Below are 11555 nucleotides of genomic sequence, written 5' to 3'. Positions count from 1 at the left end.
TACTGGGTAATCCATCCCTGCCGGGGGGTAGCTGGTGAATTTATTTGTGGCTGTTAATGAAAGGAGGGTAATCCCAGCAGTACTTAGCACATACAGTTCAATAAATGTTTAAGGAGCCAACTGGGTGGCTGGGCCCCAGTGAGGGAATTGTGCCAGGAGTCTGTGGAGAGGGTCAGGCACAAGGGTTTATGAAGAACGTGGAGTGTCCAAGAGATACCAGGCCTGAAGGTGTGCATGGCCGGGCAGTCTACTGGGAGTCAGAAGTCAAGGTCCACATGGGGGACATGCACTGAGGACCCTGGAAACTGGAGGGGCACCCAATAGGATCTCCTTAGTTCTCCTGGTCCTCAAACACCACTGCCACCAACAGGCAAACACCCTTCGCCTCAGTTTCTCCCACCCCCACTGCCCTCTCCTCCACCCATCCAGGGGGCGGGGCCAGAGGTCAAGGTGGTGGGTGGGATTGGGGAGGGAGAGAGGTGTAGAGCAGTCCCTCACAGAGCCCTCCTTTCACCAGGCCCCCGGCTTGGGGCGCCTTCCTTCCCCATGGCGGGACACCTGGCTGCCGACTTTGCCTTCTCGCCCCCGCCGGGCGGTGGAGGCGAAGGGCCGGGGTCAGAGCCGGGCTGGGCTGACCCTCGCACCTGGCTGAGCTTCCAAGGCGCCCCAGGTGGGCCAGGAATCGGGCCAGGGGTTGGGCCGGGCGCGGAGATGTGGGGCATTCCCCCGTGCCCTCCGCCGTACGAGTTCTGTGGAGGCATGGCGTACTGTGGACCTCAGGTTGGCGTGGGGCTGGTGCCCCAAGGCGGCCCGGAGACCCCTCAACCGGAGGGCGAGGCGGGGGCCGGGGTTGAGAGCAACTCCGAGGGGGCCTCTCCCGAGCCCCGCGCTGCCCCCGCTGGTGCCGTGAAGCTGGAGAAGGAGAAGATGGATGAGAACCTCGAGGAGGCAAGTGATCTGCAAAGGGGAGAGGTGGCGGGGGCTGGCAGGGGCGGCAGCGCGAGCGGGAGGCGGTCGCCTGCAGCTGCCTAGGCCTGGAGCCCCAGAGGGGAGCAGGCAAGGGCAGATCACCCCAGGGAGAGCGGTGTGTGGCTGCCTTGGGCAGTCCAGAGAGTCAGGGTCAAAGTGGGGACTAGAAACCGGAATTCGGAGAAGAGATAACCGCAAGCGAGGCCTGGGGCGGCCTGGGGAAGTCGGAAGCCAGGTCAGGGTGGGCCTAGCTGCGGAGCGGGCCATTGACAAGAAGGCCTCTTGTATTTCCTAGGCCTGACCAGGGTTAGACCGCTCATTACTCGTCCAGCACTGGGTCCAGGTTGGGGTTTGAGCTCCTTCTCCCCACCCTTAACTCTTCTTTAAAATTTGATCCTATCAGACCCAGGATCTGTGGCCTTAGGGGTTAAGAGTAGCCCGAGGATAAAAACCAGTGTTCTTATCCTAGAATAATTGTTCTTGAAAGTCTAGGGTGTGACTGGTTTCTGATAACTCTTGGTTGGTCTTCTTGGACTGCGGATTTGTGTTTACCCTGAGTCAAATTTAGGGTCCTTTTACCTCTACTGAGGAGCCATGGTGGTGCAGTGGTTTAGAGTTCTGTTCCAACTCACCAGCGTCTCCAGGGTAAAAAGACACTGCGATCTACTCTGGTAAGGATTACAACTAGGAAACCGTATGGAGCAGTTCTACTCTGTCCTGTATGGTCGCAGTGAGTCGGAATCGAACAAAACTCTCTCTGCCTTGAGGGCCAGTGAGACACCATTATGCAAAGTGCACACCCTGGCAGCCCCTTGTAAACAGCTGAAAATACCTGATTTTGACTGATTCAACCTCAGTTTCATAAGTTGTGAATAAGAAAGAAAAAGGTGATGGAAGATGTCATCTCCAGGCCATTCCTAAATGTAGGGTTTGCTGAGGGATTGAAGACTTTACATGTTCAGCCCTGCTGGGGCCATTAAAGATGTGTCTTCCAGGCCTCCGGAGAGACAAGTGTAAGCAATTAGAGATCAAGTACTAAGCCTTTAGGTCCCACTGAAGGAGGTGTGAGTGGTTTCAGCCTTAAGAGAGTAGCCCCAGACTCTTTGCAGGAGGTGACTGCTGAGCCTTGAATAATAATGGTTGCCAATTGTGGGCCACTTCCTAAGTGCCTGGCTGTGTGCCCAGTTTATACATCATTATCTCATTAACGGGCACAGAATCTCCTAGGGAGGTATTATTAGCTTATTTCACGGGTCTTAGCTGCTAAGGGGTGAAACAAGGAATTGAACTGGGGTTTAGCATATTCCATAACCCCAAAATAGGATTTGGAAAAGCTGAGAAGGGGAGAGCTGAGGGCCTTTATAGGACTGAGTCATTACTTGAGCAGGCATTGGGAATGGAAATTAAAACTTATTTGAATTTAATATGATTGATCATCCTTGAAATACTTCCCTTAATGCCTCCAGGGCTATACATAGGCTTGGTTTTCTTTTCTCACTAGTGGCTCCTACACTGTCTCCTTGGAGTGCCCCGGGGCTCAGTCCTCCAACCTCTGCTCTCTCTACCTTTCCTTCTTCTCATCCACCCTCAAGGCTTTAAATGCCATTTATACATGGATGACAACTACATTTTCTATCTCCAGGAAGATGGCTCCCTGAACTGCATCACCCCATCAGAGTTGCTGAAGGCCCCAACCAGTCATCCTCAATTCCTTTCCAATCCATTGGAAGCACTGCTGTCTTTAGCTCGGAAATACATCCTGAATCGATCACTTCTTCCACCCTCATCCCAGCCACCATCGTCTCTGTCCGATTACAGTAGTCTCCCTAGCTCTACCCGTGCCCTCTCCTTCCAGTCTATTGTTAATGTGTCAACTGAGTGATCGATTTAAAATGTAGGAGCCGATCTTTTCACTCCTTAAAACCCTTCAGCAGCTTCCCATGTCACTGAGTAATGCCGAGGGTACTGCAGTGCCTACAGGCTCTGCCCTGCTCACCTCTTGGACTTCATCAGCTCCTACCCTCTCTGCTTTGTACTCGCCCTGCTCCAGCCGTGCTGGCCTTGCTGCGTCCAAACACACCAGACACAGTCCCACCTCAGGGCCTTTCCACTGGCCTTTTTCTGTCTAGAATATTCTCCAGATAACCCTTTGCTCAAATATCCCCTTCCCTGGCCATCTTAATTTAAAATTATTACTTTCTTCCATAACCCCCTACCCTGCTTTACTTTTTTTCCATAGCATTTCTTACATTCTAACATATACTGGGTAAATTATTTGTCTACTTTGTGTAGCAGCTAGCATATAGAAGGTGCTCCATAAATTTGTTGAATGAATGAATGAATCAATGCGAACGCTTCTATATTGCAAAAGAGTACAGAAAAAAGGGATAATCATATATATTTTTTAATCGAGCACCAACTATATACGAAGCACTTTATTCCTACCTGTGCTAACACCTATTACTTTTTGCAGTATATTTGTGTATATATGCGCCTGTGTCATAGTTTGTGGGACCACTCAAAGCAAGCTGGGGAGAGTAGATTGGATTTAGTATCGGAGGCAGGGTGCTCTTTCTCTATTCTCAGCTTCCTCTAACGGGGCAATGCTTGAGTCAAAAGGCCTTTGTGAGTATTAAATGAACTAACAGGCAGGAATTCCCTTTATAACCTGACAGGTGTTGTCTCTGAGGCCGGGGCCTGTTTGCTGCTCTGCATCTACTTGCATGTGTGGATTTCTAGAGGAAGAGGGGTCCCTTGTCATGCATGAAACAATGAGTAGTGAAGGAGTGTATGACGTTTGTAGATGGATGTTAGGTGGGCAATCTGGGAGGCAGAGATACTTCCATAGGCCATTTTTTGGGACCATAGTTAGAAAAAGTATGAAGAAGGAAAATGGGGAACAGGGGTAGGTAACTTGCATGTTGATGTTTTTATGAGTTCTCTGCTTTTTTTTATTAAACTGCAGTCCCAGGACATCAAAACTCGACAGAAAGACCTCGAGCAATTTGCTAAACTCTTAAAGCAAAAGAGGATCACCCTGGGGTATACCCAGGCCGATGTGGGGCTCACCCTGGGGGTTCTTTTTGGTGAGTCCACTCAGCATGTTTTGACGCACAGGAGCCACACACACCCCCACCAAATGAACATTCCTGAACTGGGGCCTTTCCTTCCCTCAAAGGCCCCAGGGGACGGGGGGCAGGGTGTTTCAGGAGCAGGGTTTACCTCCAACCATGAAGAAGGAGAGGAGGGGTGAAGAGATACTTGGGCTTAGAGAGGCGGGACCCTAGTGTGGGATATCTCGGGAGGATCAGAAGAAGGTTGAGGCCTGGGTCTTGGCATCCTCAGCACTCTAGATGCTACCTCATCTTGCCTCTCTTTCAACTGGCCTCCCCCAGGGAAGGTGTTCAGCCAAACGACCATCTGCCGTTTTGAGGCTCTGCAGCTCAGTTTCAAGAACATGTGTAAGCTGCGGCCCCTGCTACAGAAGTGGGTGGAGGAAGCGGACAACAACGAAAACCTCCAGGAGGTAAAGGCAGGAGGAGGGGGTGCACAGGGACCTGCCTTCTCAGTCCGATTTGCATTGCTCCCATCCCTTGCTTGTGCCTCTCCCCTTACTGAGGCAGCAGTTCTCAATGGGATAGGGTGTAATTCCTCAGTTTTGCTGGGAGAAGGTGTGCAGCCATTGATCTACCACCCTTCTAGATTCTTCTTTGTCATGCTTCTTGGCTCTGGTAACACATCCAGTCAGTGCCCCCTTAGCCCTCCTGTCACTTGCCCCTTGGTGATGTTGCTTGTGGTCTGAGGCCCACCCTCCCACCTCCCTTGTCACCCCCTTTCCTCTCCACTTGCCCAGATATGCAAAACGGAGACCCTCCTGCAGCAGGCCCGAAAGAGAAAGCGGACGAGCATTGAGAACCGAGTGAGAGGCAACCTGGAGAGCCTGTTCCTGCAGTGCCCGAAACCCTCGCTGCAGCAGATCGGCCACATTGCCCAGCAGCTTGGGCTTGAGAAGGATGTGAGTGCCCTACCCCGCTGGCTCCATTTCCTACTTCTCCCCACTGACCCCCTCTTCCCTAGCTCCGGCTTCTGCCCTGCAACCACCCTGTTGGCTTTGGATATAATGACCAAACACAGTCAGCCCCACCCTCCTGGAGATTATGGTCTAATGTCACTCCCTCCTCTGTGTCCACCCCCAGGTGGTCCGAGTGTGGTTCTGTAACCGGCGCCAGAAGGGCAAACGATCAAGCGGTGACTACTCCCAGCGAGAGGATTTTGAGGCTGCTGGGTCTCCTTTCCCGGGGGGACCAGTGTCTTTTCCTCTGGCACCAGGGCCCCATTTTGGTACCCCAGGCTATGGGGGCCCTCACTTTACTACTCTGTACTCCTCTGTCCCTTTCTCTGAGGGGGAAGCCTTCCCCTCTGTCCAGGTTACCTCTCTGGGCTCTCCCATGCATTCAAACTGAGGTGCCTGTCCTTCCTTCCCAGGAATGGGGGGCAGAGGAAAGGGTAGAAGCTGGGGAAATAGGACCCTGGGGTTTGTACCAGGGCTTTTGGGGTTAAGTTCTTCACTAAGGAAGGAAGGAATTGGGAACACAAACAGTGGGGGCAGGAGATTTGGGGGTGTAACTGGTTGGAGGGAAGGTGGAGTTCAATGATGCTCTTGATTTTAATCCCCACATCACTCATCACTTTGTTCTTAAATAAAGAAACCTGGGACACAGTAGATATTAGATAATTTTGTCTTTGGTTTATTCTACTTTGGTTACTGAAGAGAGTGTGGGCGGGGGGATGAAAACAAAAAAAAAAAAAACCAAACTTGTTTCCATCGAGTCAATTCAGACTCATAGCGACCCTATATGACAGTAGAACTGCCCCATAGAGTTTCCAAGGAGCGACTGGTGGATTCAAACTGCCAACCTTCTGGTTAGCAGCCAAAGGTCAGCAGTCGCTGGGCTCTTAAGCTCTTAACCTCTTAAGCACTGCAGTCTGGGTTCTTAACCACTGCTCCACCAGGGCTCCAGGGCATGGGGATACCCAGTGCTAAATATTAGCTGTTTTCATAAGCAAATGGTCCTGGAAGCCAAAGTGCCATTCAAATTGCTCAAGGTCACATAGAGGGAGAGTCAGAATTAGAACCAAAGTGTATTGGTAGAGAGCCCTCTAGGCCTAAGCTTGTTCTTGGGAGCCTGTGACATGAGTTCCTGGGGAGAATGAGTTGAACGGATGCAGTCACCACGTATCCTCCTTGCCTATTAGAAATTGACTTTTTTTTTTTTTTTTTGCCTTTCCCACTTTGTATTCTAGAAGTCCTCAGTGGCTTTATATGTACTGAGAAGCCAAGTCTGGGTGGTTGTTTTTGCTGATCACCCCAACCAGAAACTCTACCTTATGCTTTCTTGATACAAGGGTTCATTTGGTTTCCACTTAGTTTTGTCTGTCTGTCTAAGTGACTTGCCAAATCCTCATGTTTTAAGGTCTGACTCTGTCACTAGCTATGGGGTACCCTTTTCCTGGAGCTGATTCCTCAATGAAAACCTTGGGTTGTTAAGTCTTAAGTAGGGACAGAAGTAGGGAGAGGGACATTCAGGTTGCAAAATAATCAAGACTTTCTTAATAGGAACTATATAGGTCTCCGGGTGGCACAAAGGGTTTGTGCTCTACTAGCCTAAAGGTTGGTGGTCTGAACCTACCCAGCAGCACCACAGAATAAAGGCCTGGCGGTCTGCTAACACAAAGATTACAGCCAAGAAACCCTATGGAACAAGTTACACTGTTAACACATGGGTCACCATGAGTTGGAATCAACTTGATATACAGTAAAGTTTTTGTTTTGGGTAAAGGAAACTATAGAAAACTATGGGTCTGACAAGCTCTTGGCTTGGTGTGCGGTTCACCAAAGAAAACCACAAGGATTGTATGTGGGTTAGGAGCTTGGTCCACACTAAAGCAGGTCAGCACCTACTTTAGCGTTCTCTTTTCCTGGTAGTGCTAGTGAAACCAGTAACAGTTTTGCCATCCTCATGAAGTTAACCAAATCTCAACTACTTTACTTTAATGGCAGCGATTCAAGAAGACTAAAGAGCCAGACACGGGTGAAATTGTTTATTTGGAAATAGAAGCAGAAAGTCCAAAATGTCTCAAGCCAGGTCATGATGATCACGGCCACAGGCAGAACTAGCCATAATATAGGCAGATTTTAGGGCCAGGTTTTCCAGAATCCCTCAGGTGATGCCATCAAAGGACATTAAGAAACCCACTTGTCCAAATCTGGGGCACATGACACATCTTCCTAGGCATGGCCTTTGCAATTGATGGATGCTCTGGTCCCAGACCTTCTTCTGTCCATGGGAACAAGCTCTACAGCCTGTATCAATGGGAATTTCCAATTCCCAGGCTACAACTTCTTGGAGGCAGTATCTCTGGCAGGGAACATTTCTTCTGTCACCTTTGGCCATGAGCGCCTGCTCCAGTCCCTGAATCAGTATCCATGGCAATGGGCCCTTCCCTGGTGTCATTCCCTCCTGGGGAGGGAAGGGAAGAAGGGGCATTTCTTAGGATCCATTTGCACACCACTGTTTACACGCCTGGCCTGGAGGCCCCAGCTCTGTCCTCTGGATGTTGGGCCTTAGGCCTGGATGCCAACACGGCACCCTGGGCATCGGAAATCTGCCTCCCTGGCAACCTGGATGCTACAGCCAACACAGGCCACATGGAACCAGGTGTCACAACCATCACACTGAACCCAGGCCACTGTCTCTTCTTGGGGCAGGCAGCAGTGGGGAGCTGCACAGGGTTCCCCACCCCCAGCTGCAGGGGGGGCCATGTGGGCGCTCACTGGGTGCTTCCGAGGACGCCCACGACGGTTTCTAGGAAGTTGAGGGGAAGACACAAAAACCAGGGTCACTGGAAAACTGTAGGAGGAGCCTTGAAATTATTCCTGGATAACCACAGGGTGAACCTGGAAACTCCTTGGAAGCTTGTAGGGTGACCTAGATAAACTCAGTAAGACATCTGTAATGTGAACCTGGAAATTGTCCTTAGAATCTGTATGGTGGACCTGGAAACAGTCCCTGAAAACGTGTAGGGTAAGCCTGGAAATTCCCCATCCTTAGGCACTAGAAGAATGTGGCTGAAGATGTCTGAACATAAAAGTAGGAACTTCTGTGCTGACCTACCCACTCAATTTTAAAACCACTGCCCCCACCCCACCTAACTCTTACTTTGTCCTGTATATATATATTTTTTCTGTCTGTAGAGCTAACCCAGGTCTTGCCATTCCAATATCGATTCCACCTCTGCCCACCTCCTCCCATCTCCACCCCCAAGCAGAAGGGCCTCCTCAGGGACTGGGGCTCTGAAACAGAATTAAAAGGTAGCAAAAATATTGCCAGAAGGCAGACATGATCCAGAAGGCCTCTCCACTTACCCGCTGGGTGTCAGTGGGGCTTTCTCTCCTCGTTGTTTCTTCCTGGGCTCCACGAGGACTGGTGAGGGGCTCTCAGGAGGCCCTCTCTCGTCATCGTCCAGTTCTGCCAACACTCGGTGAGCTGATTTTCTCCGGTTTCTAGGGGCTGGGGGTGGGGCAGAAGGGGTGGTCCCCACTTCCCCAGAGGGAGTGGGAGGGGGTAGGCTCTGGGGCCCATTCCCACCCCGGGAGAAGGTGAGAGGCTGGGGCCGGAGCTTGCTGAGGCTGCCGATGGAGTTGAGGATCAGTGTGGCCTTTGGGGCAAGGGAGAGGGTGCTGAGGGGCCGCTGTGGAGCCCCCTGAGAGGGCAGCATGGGCTGGAACCCACCCCCGCCCCCTGCCTCTCCCCGAGACAGCGGGATGGTAATGGCCGCAAAGTCCTGAGGTTTGACTCGAACTTGTTGGAACATGAAGTAGAACTCGGAGGGGCTGGTTCCTGGGGGCCCTTCAGGGCCAAAGGTTAGGAGGTCACCATCACTCAACTCCAGCCTATGACCCCTTGGGAGTCGGACGTTATTGACTAAGGTCCCTGTTGATGGTGGGGCACCAGACAGATACAGAGAACAACAAAAAGAGAAAGGACCAGAGTCAGGAGTGGAGAAATCTAGACGTGCTCAATTTTCTGGGGCCCATCACGAGGAACATGGTACACTGTTGCCATTCTTCCCTCCCTCACATTCTAAGCCCTCAGCCGGTGACACCAGATAGTAAGCTGCTTGTGAGCTTACGGCAAGTTTTTTTTTTTTCTTGTGCCCTCCCACAGGGCACACAGAGGGAATGGACTCCTTCTCTCACTCCTGAGGTCCACGTCTCCATCTCCACAGAAGCTCTATCACCCAGCTCCAATTCAAAGAACAGTTATTATCTCAGCATAGCTCTGGAGCCAGGCTGTTTGGGTTCAAATCTTGGCTCCAGCACTTACCAACTCTGTGACCCTGGACAAGTTTCTTAACCTCTTTGTGCCTTATTTTCCCAGTCGGTAAAATGGGACTATTAATGCCCACCTACACTCAATGCACTTAAAACAGTATCTGGCTCATAACAGGAAATCTTAAATGAACGTTGGCTACTATAATTATCTAATCCCTACAACTACCAAAGCAGACCCACTAAGCTTTACTATTTACATTTTACCTAAGAGGAAACTAAGACCCAGAGAGGTGAAGTGACAGGTCTGAGGTTTCACCAGGAGCCAGTGGCAGAACTGGGACTTGAACCTTGGCCTTCTGAGGCTGAGACTATTACTGCCTTTGAGTCAGGGAGAAAGACACTTCCCCAAGTCATTAAAATGTGATTCAACATAACTACCGTAAGATGGAAACAGGTGCCTCAACAAACCTAAAAACTGGGTCAAGTCTGAGTCTGGCCCTCAGTGGCCACAGATTAACCCCACTGATATCCCCGATGATGCTCCAGGCCCCAGATCTACTTCCCAGCCCCTTGTATGAGCTAAAAAGGACCATCAAGGGTCAGCCCTACAGACGACTTCTGACACCACCCTTTTTGGAGGAAGATGGTCTGGATCACGGCTCTCCATCCAACCAGACGAGGAGTTTGGAGGCAGGCGGGGCCACCATGGAGCCCCCTAATCAAAAGCCTGGATCTGCGACTGTCCAGGGGCAAGGCTGCCCTGTTCACTGCTCACCTTGGCTGCTGTGGTCCTCCAGGCTGACCCTCCAGTCATCACCCTGGCGTTCAGCGTGCAGCTCGGCGTGCACCCCAGAGATGAGGCCAGGCTCTCGCTGGGGCCGCAGGGCCACATCACACAGGTCGGCCCTGCGGCCCAAGCGATAGGTGCAGCCAGCTCCGGTGGGAGGGTGGAAGGTGTAGAGATCGCTGCCCCCTATGCGCAGCAGCTGGAAGCAAGGCAGCATGGGCGGTGCTCCTTTGCACCACGCCTTCCACTTCAGGAATTCATCACTTTTCCCACTCCTAGGTCATGTACAACTGGTCCAAGTTCTCTTCCCAGTGTAATGCAAACTTGGGTTCTGCTTTGTGCAGTTTCAACCTGGAGCACACTCCCTGAGTAGGGGAATTTCAGGCTACAAGCAGTTCAGGCATGCAATGCAAAATTGGCTGTCCAGCAGCTTTGAAACTGGAAAATTCGGGGAGGATCCTTGGTGCAATGCCAAAACAGGCACACGCCCTATGGCACCTCAGTTGAGCCGGATCCTCAGGCCGCAAAATATTCGGGAGGTCTCCGGTCTGTGCAAAGCAATGACACATTAGGCAGCTTCTGGGGAAATGCCAACAGGAGGGGTGGGGTGGGGCCTTGCTTCTGTGCAATAGAGCGCATCACCTCAGTGTAATTTGAAAAGAAGCTTCCTGTCAAACCTGCATAGCCAAATGGAGTACCCCTTCTGCTCGCCCGCACCTCGCTTTTCTGTTCAATCCTCACTTGTAACTAATTTGGCACCCTGTGGGAAGCGTATCCACTGTCACCTCCGTAAAGACCCCCAAGTTCTTCACCAAAGCGGATCTAAACCCCTGCTTCCCAGCTTCTCTGGGTGGGTTGAAAACAGCGGAAGGAGCTCCCCGCGATCATGCAAGACAAACTCAGCCTTTCCCCTCCCGGTCCCAGCCCGGTTTCGGATCTACCCACGCAGTGACATCTCGGAGTGGTCTCCTTTCCAGACAGTGTCGGCCTGTGCTGGGGCCCCTGGACCCCTCAGGCTCCTTGGCCCGGACCGAAGCTCCCGCAGATGTTTGACAGCCAGGGTGCTCAAGCCAGGAGGGGCGGGGCCTCCGTGCGCGGGCTGGCGCAACCCCTCCTTCGGAATTCCCGGGTCTCCGCTTCGCGCCGAGAGAGCCCGCCCCCCGTGCTGTCCCCGAATGGACAGCTCACTTGTCCTTGCTTCGCTCCATTGGGCGGCGCCCTGGGTTCCCTGTACTCCCGCCTTCCACCTTTTCTGATTGGCTCAAAAGTTTTCCCGGGTTCCCGGAGTTGGGAGGAGCTGCCAGGGCGCGGAGATGCTCAAACACCATAATTGGCCCCAGTTTTAGACGCTACTGCGCCTGCGTAAACCATTCCTCTAGCTCTCTTCCGGGTTGAAATCGGTCTCTGGAGCGGCTTGCCAACCTGCCCGCTCTGCGCAGGCGCAGTCAGGGGCGGAGCCCAGGG

The 11555-nt window shown here is 52.0% G+C and overlaps 2 protein-coding genes across 2 annotated transcripts; one reads left to right on the top strand and one right to left on the bottom strand.

The window, feature by feature from the left end:
* Positions 1-479: 479 nt before the first annotated feature.
* On the top strand, positions 480-5696 carry POU5F1 (POU class 5 homeobox 1). The gene is made up of 5 exons (XM_004390393.2): positions 480-948; positions 3935-4055; positions 4365-4495; positions 4823-4984; positions 5166-5696. Exons 1-5 carry the CDS (start codon positions 547-549, stop codon positions 5430-5432), a joined length of 1083 nt encoding a protein of 360 aa, XP_004390450.1. The 5' UTR covers positions 480-546; the 3' UTR covers positions 5433-5696.
* Positions 5697-6892: 1196 nt separating this feature from the next.
* TCF19 (transcription factor 19) lies at positions 6893-10640 on the bottom strand. The gene is made up of 3 exons (XM_004390392.2): positions 10080-10640; positions 8396-8963; positions 6893-7835 (listed from the first exon to the last, which is right to left on the bottom strand). The coding sequence occupies exons 1-3, from the start codon at positions 10306-10308 to the stop codon at positions 7595-7597; spliced, it is 1038 nt and encodes a 345-aa protein (XP_004390449.1). The 5' UTR covers positions 10309-10640; the 3' UTR covers positions 6893-7594.
* Positions 10641-11555: the final 915 nt, after the last annotated feature.

Source organism: Trichechus manatus, unplaced genomic scaffold, assembly GCF_000243295.1.
Source record: "Trichechus manatus latirostris isolate Lorelei unplaced genomic scaffold, TriManLat1.0 scaffold00295, whole genome shotgun sequence".
Classification (NCBI taxonomy): domain Eukaryota; kingdom Metazoa; phylum Chordata; class Mammalia; order Sirenia; family Trichechidae; genus Trichechus; species Trichechus manatus.
The sequence above is the reverse complement of the archived record's forward strand: the minus strand, read 5'-3'. Positions and strand labels throughout refer to the sequence as shown.

Coding starts and splice junctions, on each gene's coding strand:
- POU5F1 (XM_004390393.2), top strand. CDS start 547: ATGGCGGGACACCTGGCTGCCGACTTTGCCTTCTCGCCCCCGCCGGGC. Junction 4,496..4,822: donor ACAACGAAAACCTCCAGGAG/GTAAAGGCAGGA, acceptor CCACTTGCCCAG/ATATGCAAAACGGAGACCCT. Junction 4,985..5,165: donor AGCTTGGGCTTGAGAAGGAT/GTGAGTGCCCTA, acceptor GTCCACCCCCAG/GTGGTCCGAGTGTGGTTCTG.
- TCF19 (XM_004390392.2), bottom strand. CDS start 10,308: ATGCTGCCTTGCTTCCAGCTGCTGCGCATAGGGGGCAGCGATCTCTAC. Junction 8,964..10,079: donor GGAGGACCACAGCAGCCAAG/GTGAGCAGTGAA, acceptor CACCATCAACAG/GGACCTTAGTCAATAACGTC. Junction 7,836..8,395: donor GCCCCACTGACACCCAGCGG/GTAAGTGGAGAG, acceptor TCAACTTCCTAG/AAACCGTCGTGGGCGTCCTC.